A 16556-nucleotide genomic window follows, 5' to 3' on the forward strand; every position below is an offset into this window, starting at 1 on the left:
TCAACCTTTCCAGAATAGTGAGGATGATAGTGCAACTGGGTTTGCAAAATCTTATTAACTTGTCCCATAAAGTGAGTTGTCCAACAACTTTCTCCAAACCTGAATTTGTGGCTGTAATCATTGTTTATTTGGAATATTTTGGGTCAACAGTGTCCTTCTTGGGCACCATTCTCCTCAGCAGTGCACACTCTGCACGGCAAATGTGCACACACAGGTCGATACACATCCTGACGTTAGGAAAGGATTACTGTTAGGGTTTTGGGACTCAGACTGGCTTCCCTGCTCCTCAGCTTGCAGACAGCCTATTGTGGGACTTCACCTTATGATCATGTGAGTCAATTCTCCTAATAAACTCCCTTTCATATATACATCTATCCTATTGTTTCTGTCCCTTTAGAGGAACCTAATACAAATTCCCCACCTCAATATGTTTCTGACACTGAAGTGATGTGATCCTAGATGGAAAAGCTTTTCAATAATATGAAAGTTATGTTATAACTTAATATTAAAGTAAACATATATTTAAAACCTCTCTCTGGCTGGGCACGGTGGCTCATGCCTGTAATCCCAGCACTTTGGGAGGCCGAGGTAGGTGGATCACCTGAGGTCAGGGGTTCAAGACTAGCCTGACCAACATGGTGAAACCCTGTCTCTACTAAAAATAGAAAAAATTAGCTGGCATGGTGGCAGGTGCCTGTAATCCCAGCTATTTGGTAGGCTGAGGCAGGAGAATCACTTGAACCCAGGACACAGAGGTTGCAGTGAGCCAAGATCACACCACTGCACTCCATCCTGGTCAACAAGAGCAAAACTCTCAAAAAAAAAAAAAAAAAACCTCTCTCTGTGAGAATCACTTGAACAATTAAGATATTCCATGACTTAATGTATAGTTAAAATAATCATGTGATGATTTATTTATATTCTGGGAAAATATCTATTTTCAAATACTCATATGCAAAGAAAGGAATCAGTTTGAGAAATCCTGATGTCAAACAATTCGAAAACTTGTTTGAAAGCGGAGGATTCAGGGTATCCTCCACAAACTCATGAGCGGGGAATGACACAGAGTTTATAACGTGGTGGGATACAGCCAAACCCGATATGTGCAGGGCTGAGGTCGATATCCTTTGGGTCAATGAGAGGCTTCAAATTGAAATGCTGCAAAATGGCACACAACAATAGAAACAACTCCATGCGAGCCAGGCCTTCTCCAGCACACACTCGTTTTCCTAGAAGTAACAATGGTATTGATGAGACACTGAGGGAGTTTCAGAGACACGACACTGTTAACAGTGAGACTAGGGGAAGTGGGGAGGAGGAGGCTGTGGGCAAACGGCCATCACAAGGCAGGACTCACCCCTCTCTGCCTATTAAAAGAAGCACAAAATGTACTTGAGTGGAAGAATACCAGCGACACTGACTAATTCGGGGACCAGCCTTCATACAACCTCAATTATCCAGAGCTCAACTGCAAAAACCGGTGTTAAGTTGGGAAGACCGTGTCTGCCCAGTAAAGAAGGCACCCCCAGTGCTCACCAGTGATGCCTTCATGAGGGAAGTAGTGCCCTATAAAAGTATGGAGTTGGTTGTATGATCTTCCCACAACAGTCCCTAAGATGAGGCTCTGGGAAGGAGGACAAGTGCCTCAAAGAGAATCACTGAGTCACATCCCAGGAAGGCTTTGATGCTTCCTGTGATGATTCTAGGTAACCAAAGGTTAGGTTTTGTTTAGTAGCTCTGGTTTAAAATTAGGGAGAATTGGGTAATACGGCTTTGAGAGCTTTTCACTAAGTCTTGTTAAAATAGAAACAAAATTTAGCAATGAATGATGTAAAATGTCTAGTCTTTGGCCTAAAATGTCTAGCACCTACAACACTTCATTCCCAGGATTGCTGCTAAAAGATGTTATGTAACTTCTCTGAACAGGGGAGAGTACATTTGGGTCATGTTGTCAATAGAAACAGGGCACACAGTGAGGTTTGGGGTCTCAGTGGGTGCCTGGGACCAGGGCAGAGCACATGTGGAGTGGAGATGAGGAGTGTGGGCTGCTCCTCAAGGGAAGGTACTGCCTCTGATCTTTCTCACCTGTGGAAAATGGCTTGAAATAGTCACTGTACTTGAACTTCCCATTTTCATTCAGGAAGTGTTCTGGCTTAAACTTTTCCGGATCAGGAAATTCTTGGTTGTCATACAAAACAGAGTCCAGAGTTGGCACTATGACTGTGCCCTAGAAGAAACAAAGACTGTCTCAGTGAGTCATGTTAACAAAATGTGGGCTTTCATCTGGAAACCCCCAGTGAAGAATGTTGTTTTGAATATTATGCTATATAGGATAGTATATTTCCAGTTGAAGGAGTTGCTTAGTGAAGGATTAGATAGAAAGCAGTCAGGGGTCAAGTCTAAGTGGAGATGAAAGCCCTAATCTTCTCACAGGATTAACCCCAGGGCTGGTTGTGATAGTTTGTTCCTGGCATTAGAGTTCACTACAGTCCCAGGCACTATCTGCTGAGGCTCTTTTCCAGATTTCCTCCACCTCTCTGGTCACCAGGCCAATGTGAGCACTCCTGGAGATGCAGTACCCCACAGGGCGGGAGTGGGGCCAGCCCCTCCACTCAGTGACCCCCCCCATCCTGCTCCCTGGCAGGAAGGCGATTAGCTGATAGGATGGTGTTCATGCTGTGTGCTGCAGGCTCACGCCTGACCTTGGGGATGAGGTATCCTCTGAAAATGGTGTCTCGGGTTGCTTCATGGGGTAGGTTGGAGGGCACGAGGGTGATGAACCGCTGAATCTCATGCACCACAGCATCCATGTAGGGCATCTCTTGCCTATCCTTGATGGCAGGGATTCGGCTTGGCCCAATCACCCTGTCAATTTCTTCATGGAGCTTCTCTGCCAAGATATTAATGGGACAAATTTCAGGGATTGGTTCCCGGCCAGTTGGACATCCACCCATCATCCACCCATCTATTCAATCACGCTTTTATCCATCTGCCCACCTACACATCCACCCACCCCTCCATCCATCCATCCATCCTCCATCCATCCACCCACCCATCCATCCACCCACCCACCAAGCCAGCCAGCCATCCACCCTCCCATCCACCCACCCACCCATCCATCCACCCACCCACCAAGCCAGCTAGCCATCACCCTCCCATCCACCCACCCACCCATCCATCCACCCACCCAAGCCAGCCAGCCATCCACCCTCCCATCCACCCACCCACCCACCCATCCATCCAACCACCCATCCATCCAACCATCCACCCATCCACCCATCCACCCACCCACCCACCCATCCACCCAGCCATCCCTCCATCCACCCACCCACGCATCCATCCAAGCATCCACCCACCCACTCATCCATCCAAGCATCCACCCATCCATCCATCTATACATCCAGCCATCCACCCATCCACCCACCCATCCATCCATCCACACATCCATTGACCCATGCATCCATCCATCTATCCGTCCATCCATCCACCCACCCATCCAGCCATCCATCCACTCCCCTACCCACGCAGAAGATGTTTACGGAGCATCCTAAGCAGTGCTTAAGTTTCCCTAGGTCCTTTGAATTACTGGAAAATGATCCAAAAACTTAGTGAGAGCTAAGCTCTATGAGGTTATTTACAGGATGTTTTGCCATCCATTATCTTAGTTGATGATGGCTTATTCAGTTCTCTTCATGTCAAGAGCAGAGAATAATGAAAGTGTTTTGGAAATTTCTTCTGGGAGGGTACTCTTTGCATTGATAATTACCCCAGGCTTGTTTATTGCGTGCTTCTGAGTATGAAGGGGGTTTACAGAACAGAATCAGACATGCAGGGTCTACTTCTTGAAGTCTGAAAGTCTTTGTCTTTCTGACAGAGGTAACAGCTGCCTTGAGCAAGTTGCCTAGCCTTCCCGTGTTTGGAGTTTCCCATGGAACATCATCATATGTTGAGTGAAAAAACCAAGCTGCAAAATGTTATGTACAGCACCCAAGTAAAATATTAAACACATACAGCAATAATATGAATATTGTGCCGATAATTAACAACTGTTAAAAGTGCAAAGCCACACAGCAATTCTGGAGCCATTTCTGGTGAGAGAGGTGGGGAGACGTCAGGAGGTGGACTTTGGCTGGCTCTGTAACACATTTTCTTTTTAAGAGCTCTGATGTAAGTATCGCAAAATGTTAATAAACGTTAAATTTGGCAATGGATATATACATGTCAATCATATTTATTTTCCTTTTGTCTATATTGGAACCTCCTCATAAATAATACTTTAAAACATTTTTTGAGTCCATGGTTCCCCTAGTGCAGAGTAGTCAAAAGTTCTCTTATAATCACTGCAGATCCATAAAATGATTCCTTCCCTAAACTTTTGGCTCCTTCACCCTTAACATTTCCATGTGATTGAAAAAGCAAAGGCCAGGGATGGGGCATGGTGGCCACACCTGTAACCCCAGCACTTTGGGAGGCCAAGGCAGGAGGATGACTTGAGCCCAGGAGTTCAAGACCAGCCTACGAAACATAGTAACAACTTGTCTCTACAAAATTTTTTTTTTTAGACTGATTCTTGCTCTGTTGCCAGGCTGGAGTGCAGTGGGGTGCAATCTTGGATCACTGCACCCTGTGCCTCTGGGGTTCAAGCGATCCTCCTGCCTCAGCCTCCTGAGTAGCTGTGACTAGAGGCGCATGCTACCACACCCGGCTACTGTTTTGTATTTTAGGAGAGGCAGGGTTTCATCACGTTGGCCAGGAAGGTCTCGAACTCCTGACCTCGTGATCGCCTGCCTCGGCCTCCCAAAGAGCCAGGATTACAGGCATGAGCCACCATGCCCAGCCAAAATAATTTTTTTTTAATTTTTAATCAGCTGGGTGTGGTGGTGCGCACCTGTGGCCCAGTTACTTGGGAGGCTGAGGTGGGAGGATTGCTTGAGCCCAATAGGTAGAAGCTACAGTGAGCCATGATTGCATCACTGCACTCCAGCCTGGGCAACAGAGTGAGACCCTGTCCCCTCAAAAAAAAGAAAAAGGAAGAAGAGGAAGAAAGGAAGAAGGAAAGAACAAGAAAAGCCCAGGGTCTGACCCTGGATCCATCACATGTCGACTTTCTTGGGGGAAATAACTTCATAGCCCTATAATACCTACTTCAAGGAACCGACGAGCCTTAAGACCACAAGTGACCATTAGCAGCAGCTTCATGAGGAGGGCGACACAGACCACTCAGGCTGTGAACTGCCTCGGGCAGAGGCTGCCCAGCCCTGTATCCAGCCCAGCGAGAGGCAGGGGCTCTGGGCCCCCCGGCACTCTCCAGCCAGGCTGCAGCTCCCTTTCCTCCCCTTTACTTGGAGCCAGCCCTGACTGGCCTGTTTGCATGCGGGTGCCCTCACATCACCTCTACTTGGCCCAGATGGGTGTTTCTCAGGGCACGACCCTCTGCCCACCTAGACCCAGACCTTCACACCTCCTCCAGGCACAGAGTCCCTACTGCCCCAGGTGCCGCTGGGAGGAGCCCTGTGGAAGGAATGACGAGGGGCCAGGGCAGCTGTAGCTGCTTCTTCCTGGACTTCCCTCCTCACGTCCGCATTTGAGGAAGACGCCCCAGCAAGGACCCTCCCCTCCAGCTCCAACCTCCCCACCTGCTCTGCCTAGAAGACCAGGTCGTACTCGGGGGGAACGGGGACATTATCTTCTCTGTCATAAAGAGGTTATTTATGGAGCAGAATGCAGACCCTGCCACCTCTCTCCACTCTGGTGTTGGGATGTTCTTTTCTGCAACCAGGGGCCTCTTAGTGGGGTATGGACCAACCAGTGTGCAAGAGTACCAGGCGTCCTGCACAGACCGTAACATCTCCCCTCAGAGCAGTGCATCCAGCCGTCTCACCACATCACCATGAGGGTTAACAAGCAGCTTCAAACAGAAAGCTGCAGCCTAAAGTGTGCAAGGCTGGCCATCCAGGGAGATGCAGCCGCACGCACGGTGTCCCTCCAGTCACTTGTCTACCTTTGATCTCAGGGTATTTCATGAGAATCAGGAGCCCATATCTCAGAGTTGTGCTGGTGGTCTCTGTCCCCGCAAAGAACAGGTCGGCCACAGTCACGGTGATACCATCCATTGTGTACAAGGGCTCTGCACTGTGCTTTTCCTGTGATGCCAGAGACAGACAGGAGGAGAAGGGGCTGCTTGTCTCCTTTCAGCACAGAACCAGCCACCTCCCAGCTCCACAGGGACACAGGAGACAGTGTCCAAGAGGCTCTCCCAGTGGAACTGTGACTTGGAGCTGCGACAGACAGGGTCATCTCCACCTCACAGCCAGGGAAACTGAGGCTCCCAGGAAATCTGCTGAGGGCAGGCCAGGGCTCTGTCTCCCTCCACAGCATGAGGGTCATCCTGGGAGAGGTGAGATCCCCCTGACCTTGGTCATAGCTCAGGCAGGAGCTAAACGGCTCCTGCTAACCCCTCCTGCTATAGGGCTAGTGTCTGCTGCCATGAGGGGCCAAACTGGTGGAGAAGACGCTCAGACAGCCCCCGGGAAATCAGTGTGGGCTCCACATTTGTTCTTGAGCCACAAGCCATAGGAAAGGACAAGACAAGGATACAAGAAGCTTCACCAAGCTGGGAAGGGGGCAGGGGATCAGGATCCTGAGCGCCTGCAGGTGGGTGAAGCTGGGGAGGCCTGGAAGTCCTGCAGCTGCGCACGGTTGGGAGTACATGCCCACGAGGAAGGCTGAGGGCTTCTCCTCACACGAAATGCAATTCTCAAAGTCTGCAGACTAGAAAGGGTTGAGCAGCAGGGCCTGGAGAGAGCTAAGGGTCCCGCCCATGCGACCCCAAAGCCCCAGGCCAGCTTGGCAGCCAGGCAGGCTGACTTGCGTCCAGTGGTCATGCTGAAGCCAAGAGTGTGTGTACGAAACTCAGAGCATGCTGCGGTGGGAGGTCTGGACACCAGCGAGTGCAGGTCACACTGTAAATCTGAAATTGTGCGTTCCCTGCCCACCCCGGAGAGCCCACATCATGAGAGGGCCGAGCCTACCTTCTCCATTTCCACAAGCAGGCAGTCGGTGAGGTCCCGGGGACAGTCGGGGTCTAGAGATTGATGGTGCTCCTTCACCCTTTCAGACACATACTCTTTTACTTCAGCCACATTTTTCATGACTTTTCTATGGCTTCCAGGCAAGTAGTGTAGAAAGCTGGGAAAATTATTGAAAAGCTAGAGAGGGAAAAAAATATTTTACTGCTTTTTTCTGGATGCAACATAATTGTGTGTGTTGGACCAACAACTTTCTCCGAACCTGAATTTGTGGCTGTAATCATTGTTTATTTGGAATATTTTGGGTCAACAGTGTCCTTCTTGGGCACCATTCTCCTCAGCAGTGCACACTCTGCACGGCAAATGTGCACACACAGGTCGATACGCATCCTGACGTCTCTGGGGCGAATAGTTGGGCTGTCTAATCAAACACCCCTCAAAGCTATGTTCTTTGGCTTTTGCAGTCCTGTCTATCACATATAACCTGAATTTTCCTCCTTTTTCTAATGTAAACTCTACAGTTGATGACTGATGAAAGAGGAAAGTGGCTTCACCTGGAGCCAGGGAGTGCTGAGTAGGTAGAAGTTCTCATTAAACAAATACATCAGCCTTAGAAACTTCTCATCATTGTAGTCAAAATGCTTGCGGAAGAGGATGTCGGCTATGACGTTGCAGGGCGCGCAGCCGATGAGGAAGGTGGGGTCAAAAGGCTGGCCTAGAAAACAGGCAGTCGGGGCAATCAGAAGATGGGGGCGAGCAGACTCCTCCACCTGCTCAGTCACCCGCTGAGGCTCACCAAGGCCTGTGAGAAGGTGCCCTGGAAACTGCCAATTTATGAAAGATAGTGAATGTCTGAACCTGTTTGAGTTTCCTTTGCTTTTCGACAGTATTTAGGATACAAGTCACGTGTTTAATGGCCACCTTTGCTCCCTGAACTGTGTAGCTGGAAACTAGAGTTGTAAAATGCAGTATCTGGGGACTCACGAGACCCTCTCCTTGTCCGTAGGTCCCTGTGGTTCAGATGCAGTCTAGGAGTCCCAGCCAGGGCTCCCCGCGCTGTCTGCATGAGGACTGGGCCCTGCTAGGCAGCAGATACGCACCTTGGGTTTTCCTGAGTGCTTCCAGCAGGAAGTGGGCCTCCCTCTGGATCCGGCTCTCATTGCCCTGTTTCCCCATCCCATAGTTCCGGAGGGTGGTCAGGGAAAACCGCCGGATGTCCTTCCAGGTAGGTCCATTATTAAAAATGATTCCTAAGGCAGAGGGGCCAGCAGAAGGTTATTCTAAATACCCATTTTGGGGAGAAATGGGCTACAGAGGGCCTTGGAGAGCAGGGCAGGATTTACAGGTGTGTAAAGAAGTAACAGAGGGGGCAGAGGGACAGAGAGACAGAGGGATGTCCCAGCCTGGGAGCTGCCAGCACCGGCCACTGGTCAGGTTCTGGGGAAGAGCCTTTCTGAGGTCCTCACAGTCTGCACTGTGGTTTCTTCATCACACGTAGCCTCTCCTGGGTGCTCTTCTTCATGCTGTCAATTTACCTTCTTTCTTTTTCCTTTCTGCTGAGTCTTCCCCATGCTACATAAAACCACATATGGCCACTCCAAGAACACCTCCCACCTCTCTCCTGTCTATCAGCAACATTCTTGAGAAGCCATTCATTCTGTTCTCACAGATTGTTAACCCTCATACCACACACACCTCAACTTGCAGCTCTCCGACTCCACAGCAAGTTTCTTCACTAAAATCTGACAGGTCACACAAGTCCCTGACTGTGCAAAGCATCAGAGCTGGGAAAACCAGGAACTGTCCCTTCTGCGCCCTTCTCAGCGGTCAAGGCCTGACCCTGCCCTGTCTCTCCTCCCAAGAGTTGCCTGATGGATCCTCCTGGGAGTATGAACACATTTGGAATCAACAAATCTAAAGCTAAAGTTTTTATTCTTTAAAAATGTTCACATATTCCCACCCTTATCTCGACTAACTATAAATCTTTTTATTTTCTCCCAGATAGGAACCTTGAAATGATCCCTGTTCCCCTGCACACTCCCAGCCACACCCCCTTTACACCTCAGGGGCCCCTAGCCCCTCTCTCCCTCGCTCTCTGTCTTCCTCTTATCCATCATCACTTCCTCAATACATACATTTTTGGTACTTCCTGCATATAAGACATCCTGCCAGCTCTGGGCAGTCTGTGGTAAACAAGGGTCATGTCCTATGCAGCTTCATTAGCTGATTGACCACTGACCACTCCTGGGAGGCGCCTGCAGAGTGCTCAGAAAGTGCCTGGTGAAGCTGTGCTTGTGTGTTCCAGAAGCAAGGCCGTCCGGCCTGAGAGGGGCGGGGGGCACATGAGATGAGGTGGGTGGGGCAGGGGTGCAGCTGGACTGAGGGTTTCATTTCATCCTGAAAGGAGGGGGGAAGGACTGAGGAGACAGGTGGGACAGAGGGGCAGACATGGTCATGTTGAGTGGAGGGCATCCCGAGATGACCCATTTAGACAGAGTTCAACAGGTTAAAAATCTCGCTTGGAAACCAAACTTTCTCCGTTTTATGAACTTTTTCTGAAAGGATGTCCGCAGTTCCCTTGACACATTATCACACAGCCTGTGCTCGGTATTGTGCTAATAAGGGATATTTCCACCATTGTCCCTCAAGGGCCAGGTGCAGCCCATGCCCAGGGCTCGGCTAATTTCCGCCGGTCTGCGCCCTGTGGGTCATATGAAAATGAAACTTTAGAGCCTCCAGGCAAAGGCAGCAAAGTCCCCTTGAGCCCCATCTGTGTTGATGTGAATTCCGCTCCCCTCCCTGCTGCCTCCGACTGTGCCTTGGACCCGTGGGTGGCAGAAAAGGGCTCCCCGGAACCAGAACTGAGCTCCTCAACCACAGACCCCCAGAGCCTCCTCCAGTAATGCTTCTCCTGTGTTAACGACAAGAACTGAGATGGTTAATTTTGTTTTTGGCAACCCCAGAGAAGTAAAACCCACAATGCAGAAAAAGGAAAACCAAAGGCCACTAACTGTGATACAACCACCCCGTTGCCCGCTCCGGAGACAAGGTTCTGGACGCGGTTCTGGCGCGGGAGCCTGAGCTGGAGCCGGCGACCCCCGCCCGCCACCGGCCCGCGCCCCGCAGAGCGCACGCTCAAGAGCGCGAACACCAGCGTCTGCTCTGTGCTGACGGCGTTCTTTATCAGTTCGTTTAATTTTTGGATTTGTTGGCCTATTCAATGTTCACAATGTTCAGAAGTGTACAATAGGGCAAGAGCACGAGCTCACCGATTTAAAAATTCCACACAGCATTGCAAAGGTTTTCTGGAGCCTCGTCATCAAAGTTGACCCAGGAAGACGTAGAGGCTTCCATGTGGGACACTGTGTTATTTCGAGTCTACCTTGAAACCGCAGGGCAGGGAGGGAGGAAGGAGAAAGAAGCAGCAGGCCAGGTCTGCAAGCAGGAAGGGGGAGCCGGCCGGCAGCCGCCGCCTTGCTGGGGTCTGAAGCCAGGAGGCTGGGAGAATGCGCAGATAAAGACGAGCCAGACCTCCAGACCCCAACCCTCCTCTCCCTAGAGAGGGAACAGGCCGCTTTCTGGTTATGCTGAACTCGGGGCTCTGGAGACAGGAAGCGTGGAGGAGGCGGCAGAGGTGAGGCTGGGAGATGGGATTTCAGTGGGTCTCAGGACATCCACCCCAGCGGGACATCAGAGGCTCCCTCTCTGGAAGTCACCAGCTGCAGCTGAGCAAAGCCCTGAAGCGAGCAGTGTCCGCAGCTTGCGACGCCTCAGCGTGGGTGAGGGGACATCGGTGGACGAAGCCACCTGTCCCCAGGCGGTTGAACAGGAGGGGAAAGCGCTCCCAGGAAGAGCCTGCGGGCCCAGAGGCGGAACGGAGGGGGTGGGGGCGGCGACTCCTGCTCAGCAGCAGCCCCGCCCATCCCCGTAAACTCGCCCGCACCGTCGCCGAGAGGCCGGATTCCTGGGCGACCCAGTGCGCCTCGGGCCGCAGGCAACGCGCGGGCGCCATCGCTCTGATCCTGGTATCATCCTCGGGGTGCTGTTACTGTAATGTTACTGTTAGTTTAGTATTTGGCCATCGCCGACGCGGCTACCGCCCGTAACTGTCCCGGGGCGTGTTATGCGCCCCCCGCCCCGTGCCAGGGACGCGGACTCACCCCTGTCCTTGTGCGCATGGAACGCGGGGAGCTCGCCTCTGCCCGAGAACTCGTCCTTGTGGTCCAGCAGCGCTTCCTTCACCGCCTTGTAGCCGTGCAACACCACCATGCGCTGCGAGCCCACGTACAGCGTGAACACCGGCCCGAAGCGCTGGGCCAGCTGCGGAGACCCGAGGCTGGAAGTCAGGCCCGCGGCGCGGCGAGGAGGGGCGGGCTCTAAGCCACACCCCTGCCGGGCGGGTATCGCTGTCGCTCTAGAGAAGCCAGTGGGATGTGGGGAAAGGCTGTCTTTGTACAGCCCGAGGTGGGGGAGACCCTCCCCACAAGAGGCTGCTGCGTCTGCAGGGCGCTCGGGGGGCTCCAGCTGCTCTGCTCCCCACCCGCCTGGACTCGGGCAACTCCGCGGACTCCGGCTCCTCACGTCCCTTCCCTCAGGCGCGCCCACCAACCACCCCGTCCTGCGCCCCGCAGAGCGCACGCTCCAGAGCGCGAACACCCAGCGCCTGCTCCGTGCTGACGGCGTTATCAGTTCATTTAACGTTTAGATTTGTCGGCCCATTCAGTGTTCACAACAGTCGTAGGCGGCAGGTATTGGTGCCACACGGGCTGGCCCAACACTTCACGTTTCAAGTCGTGCTTTGGCAAACACAGGCTGACGCCCGGCGGGTGCGCATCTGGCCGCCAGCCCGGTTATCCTGGCGTCGCAGCAGCCCGGCCTCGCCGGCCTCCCCATCATCAGCCCCAGGACAAGGCACCGGCGGGGGCCTCTGGGGCCTAGCACGCAGGCTCCGGGCTCCAGCTGTACCACAAGCGACACATTTTGAGTGTCACTCCAGGATGCTATCAATTCAGTTAATTCACAACAGGCTGGTATTGAACAACCACAATCTGTCTGCAAATGAGTTGAATACACACATACCAGATACAATTCCTGAGTTATTCTCCCTAAAACCAACACTATTTCTCTTACCCGGGTGAAGGACTTGGGAATATTCTTCAATTCCAACTGGAAGAGGTTCCCGATGATGGGAAGTGGGAAAGGGCCTGGGGGCAGATTCCAGCTGCTGTGCACCTGCCTCCACATGGACACCAGCAGGAGGAAGGCCACCCACACCAGCAGGGCCACGGTGACTCCGAGGGCAGACATGGTGCCACTGGGGTCCCGCTGCCAGCCTGGGAGGACAATCCTGTGGACACGCAGGGCTTTTTATCATGTCTTTTGAGAAGGAGGGTGACCCACCAACCAATGCCTTCTTGCTTCTCATCTAGCCCAAATTGCTAGTTTATTATTAGCTGCAGTTGGCCATCGTTTCAAAGGTTGATTCCCGCAATGGTGGCCCCCAGGGGTTCCAGCCAGTGACCTGGTGAGGATGGAGTTGGGCTGTGTCAACACCCTGGTTGCTAGCACCTGTCACTGTGCCAGCAAACACATCCAGGGACATGTTGCCAACCCATAGTTAAGAACGCGGGGTGAGGTACCGTCCTGCCCTTTGCCACTGGTTAGACAAAGGGGAACTCCAGCCACATTGCCATGAATTTGTTTGGAGTAGGGTTTATGTAATACAACACCAACCACATGCCAACCACCTCTAGACAGGGTACTGGCCCTCCAGGTGCAACAGCCTCTTGATGTCTGATGAGGAGGTTTGTCTGAGCAGCTCCCAGTAGTACCTGAATCACCACCTGCCACATGAATGGGGCCAGAAGGAAAATTCAACATCGGAATTCAATTCCACTTTCTCAAGTTAACTGGAAAATTCCATGGAAGAAAAATAAAAGGAAAGAAAGAGTCAACCAATTCTGAGAAAGTTAATCTCTGTTTTCATTTTTTTTAAAGGTATATATTCTGGCTGTAGAAAATTAAGAAATATTGTTCTTTGGAATTATTCCAAATTTAAATTCTTAAAAAATTACATTAGAGTTTTATTGGATTTGTTTTACATTACGGTACATTTGGAAGACGATTTTAAAGACATCTTGTCTTTGTTGATCCCGGGACACAGTGGAGCTCCACATTGACCAGCTTCTTCTTTCATGTATTAATTATTTTCTTCATACAGGCCCTCTTCCACCTTCTATGAAGGTAGTCCATAGGTATTTTGTGGAGCTTTTTTGTGTGTGTGGTTAGAATGAAGAGAATGTTTTCCATTCTGTCTTCTAACTGGCAATATATAGAAGTTCTTAATTCATAGGTTGCAATTTTGTACTTTTATATAAACAATGAATCTTTATGTATAATAGAAAATATGATGAGAAATGAAGAAAATAAAAGTCATTTATAATCCAACCAAATCACTTGTGGATTTTGAGTTATGCCACTCTATACTTGTATTTATACAAAAATGAGACTATATACTATATATTGCATTCTAACCCAGTTTTTCTTTTGACAATTTATTAGCCACATAAGCAAGTCATTTGTTGTGCTGCACCTAACACTGCACCTCTCCTGAACCAAGAAGGGGCATTGGCCTCTGGCAGAAGCTTCAGTGGCCTTTGCTTCCCTCTGGTTTTTTGCACCCCTGGAGGTGAGAACTGACAATGTAGATTCGACTGGCTCATGGGTGGGTTAGCAGGCCCCCTCCTCCTGTCTTTCCTTTCCAGTGGCCAGTGTGAGGTGGCAGGGACAATTCCCTGGGCACAAACAGCTGTCCAGACCCCTGCACCCTGTTCTCCTGTGTGGGCCCAGCCAGGCCTGGCCGGGACAGACACCCACTGGGGTCCACAAGTTTCCTTGCTTACTGGTTCCTTCTCCTAGTGCTTGAGAGCAGCAGAGTCAGCTCCCTGCAGACTGAAACTGAAGCCTTGGCTTTGGTGGGGTGAGAACAGGAAGCATCAGGGTGGAGAGGCAGAGCAGGCCTCTGGCTCCCCTAGGCTGAGGACAGCCTCGTCTGTGCAGCTTACCTGAGTGTGCACATCCCGGGCGGGACCCACGTGCCCTGGAAAGTCTGTGCCTCACAGGGATACAGCTGTGGTCTGAGTCCTCTGGCCATAATACTGTTAGATGCCCAACCAACATCAAATTTTATGTACTGGAACACATCGTTTGAAAATAATGACATTTCTGTGTACTTCTTTTCAGAAGCCGGGGCTTTTATTTGTTTTGCATCTGTCCCATTGGCAGGACACTCTAGGACAAGGTTAAATAATCAGGCTGACAGAGTGTGTGTGCCTGTGCCTGTGACAAGTTTAAATAATCAGGATGACAGAGTGCCTGTGACTGCACCTGTGACAAGGTTAAATAATCAGGATGACAGAGTGCCTGTCCTGTGCCTCTGCCTGTGATGCCTGTGCCTGTGGCAGGGTGTTCTTCAGGCTTCCGTCACGTCTGCTGTTGGCTGGGTGTGGCAAACAGGTGACTGTATTGGGACAATTTTCTTCCTTCTCTAGATAACTAACAGTGTTTATCAGGGATGAGAGTTGGGTTAATGAAATCTCTTTTTGATTGAGACAATCCTGTGATTTTTCTCCGTAGACCTGTCTCACAATGTACCATAAAATTACCATAAACTTTTATATTGTATCATAAAAGTACCTCATAGTTCTACATCACAACCAACTTGTTCATGGAGTGATACTCTTTTAACACTCTAAGGATTCAACTTGTTAATAGTATTTTTAGTAATTTTGCATCTATACCCACAAATAAAATCGGGCTACAATTTTTGTGTTATATTAGGTTCTTGCATAAAAATTGCACTATTCTAGAAATCATTGCAAAACCCCTGTCTTCTCTGTGCCTGGGCATACTTTATACTGTAGGGGAATTGTCTGCGCTTCAAATTTTTAATAGAACTCACTAGTAAAGCAATATAGAGAAGATTTACTGGAATTAAATAATTGTTTATAAATATTAGAAAGATAATTTTACTTGGGGAAGTAAAATATCTCCTTTTAACAAACGCAAACAACACGAAAGTGGGTGAAGCGGAAACTGCAAGTCACAAATTCACCCTACAAAGGCAGCTTCCATATTTTAAACCCCACTGAGAAGGAAAAATTCTGCTAATTCTCTTTTTATTATTTGCAGTTTTAATTTTGTACCTACTAAAATACTTTTTGGTACTTACTTTAATTCTGTGTATAATGTGCATTTGAGTTACTAGCGTTCTTTGACTTTGACCCAAGAGACTTCCTTTAGTATTTCTTATGACAGGCTTATGAATTCTCTCGGTGTTGTGTATCCAAGAATGTCTTAATTTCTCTTTCTTTTTGACATTTGATCTTAGCCAAAAGGCTAAGACATATTTTAAATTTTAATTAATAAATTAATGGGGGAGGGTACCAGAAAACCTGCCAGACAAATTCTAAAGAGCTGTAATACTTCTCTCTTTTTGGAAGCATGTTTTCTGGATACAGAATTCTTGGTTAGCAGTGTTTTCCTTCAGTGCCCTGACTGTGTCATCTCCCTGCCTGCTGGTCCCATGGCTTCTGGTCAACAAGTGCTGTTATTTTATCAAGGGCTGATTTACCTGACGACTTGTTCGGTTTCAGGTGAACAGGTTCCTGCTATTTTATCGAGGGCTGATTTACCTGTTGACTCATTTTGGTTTTGGGTGAACAGGTGCTGCTATTTTATCAAGGGCTGATTTACCTGACGACTCATTTCGGTTTAGGGTGAACAGGTTCCTGCTATTTTATCGAGGGCTGATTTACCTGACGACTCATCTCGCTCTTGCTGCTTCCAGGACTCCCAGTTTCCCTTTGATTGTTTGACTACAGTGTGTGCGGGTACAGCTCTCCTTTCATTTATTCCATTTTGAGAATAAATGACAATAAATGAATATTCATTTATTAAGCTTTTGGATATGTAGATGGATCTTTTTCATCAAATTTGGGGAATTTACACCCATTATTTCTTCAAATAGTATTTTTGTCCCCTTATTTTCTCTCTTTCTGTGATTCCCATTGTACCTGTTAGATACCCTTGATGATGCCCCAAAGGTCTCTGAGGCTCCATTCATTTTTCAACACTTTTGCTGGTGTTCACATTGCCGTTCTGGAGGAACAGATTTTCAGAGCTTCTTATCCTGCCATTCTGGGAGTGCTTCTCTTGTCTATCCTATTTATCAGGAAAATGAGAGCTTTCCAAGAAACTTCCAGAAAATCTGAGATTTTTTTAAATTATCAGTTAGAATGTCATCACTCCTCTGTGCAAGAGGGGCTGGAAAGTGGAAAGACTTTTTAAGTGACTGTGTCAAAATATTAAGGGAATTAGGAATGGGATTGATTACTAATCAATAGTGTGTACCATACTATGGTTAAAAGTATTCTGTGTATTCTTCCAAACTTTAAAAACAATTTATATAAACATACACACACATACTACATTTTGTGAGTATTTCACAATTTGTCTATTTAGCGTTGA

At 49.2% G+C, this 16556-nt stretch overlaps 1 protein-coding gene and 1 pseudogene across 1 annotated transcript; both read right to left on the reverse strand.

Moving 5' to 3' along the window:
- Positions 1-885: 885 nt before the first annotated feature.
- LOC116481584 (cytochrome P450 2E1) lies at positions 886-12368 on the reverse strand. The gene is made up of 9 exons (XM_032174290.2): positions 12159-12368; positions 11189-11348; positions 8129-8278; positions 7583-7743; positions 7032-7208; positions 6002-6143; positions 2703-2890; positions 2086-2227; positions 886-1229 (listed from the first exon to the last, which is right to left on the reverse strand). The coding sequence occupies exons 1-9, from the start codon at positions 12333-12335 to the stop codon at positions 1045-1047; spliced, it is 1482 nt and encodes a 493-aa protein (XP_032030181.1). The 5' UTR covers positions 12336-12368; the 3' UTR covers positions 886-1044.
- A 3097-nt stretch (positions 12369-15465) lies between these two features.
- On the reverse strand, positions 15466-15514 carry LOC116466181 (U7 small nuclear RNA; annotated as a pseudogene).
- Positions 15515-16556: the final 1042 nt, after the last annotated feature.

Source organism: Hylobates moloch, unplaced genomic scaffold (assembly GCF_009828535.3).
Source record: "Hylobates moloch isolate HMO894 unplaced genomic scaffold, HMol_V3 SCAFFOLD_3, whole genome shotgun sequence".
NCBI classification, from domain to species: domain Eukaryota; kingdom Metazoa; phylum Chordata; class Mammalia; order Primates; family Hylobatidae; genus Hylobates; species Hylobates moloch.

What these genes read in the sequence shown, in the direction of transcription:
- LOC116481584 (XM_032174290.2), bottom strand. Translation starts at nt 12,335, where the DNA reads ATGTCTGCCCTCGGAGTCACCGTGGCCCTGCTGGTGTGGGTGGCCTTC. An exon ending in TCAGCACTCCCTGGCTCCAG is followed by an intron (nt 7,209 to 7,582) that starts GTGAAGCCACTT and finishes TTCCCTCTCTAG; the next exon opens with CTTTTCAATAATTTTCCCAG. An exon ending in GAAATACCCTGAGATCAAAG is followed by an intron (nt 2,891 to 6,001) that starts GTAGACAAGTGA and finishes ATATCTTGGCAG; the next exon opens with AGAAGCTCCATGAAGAAATT.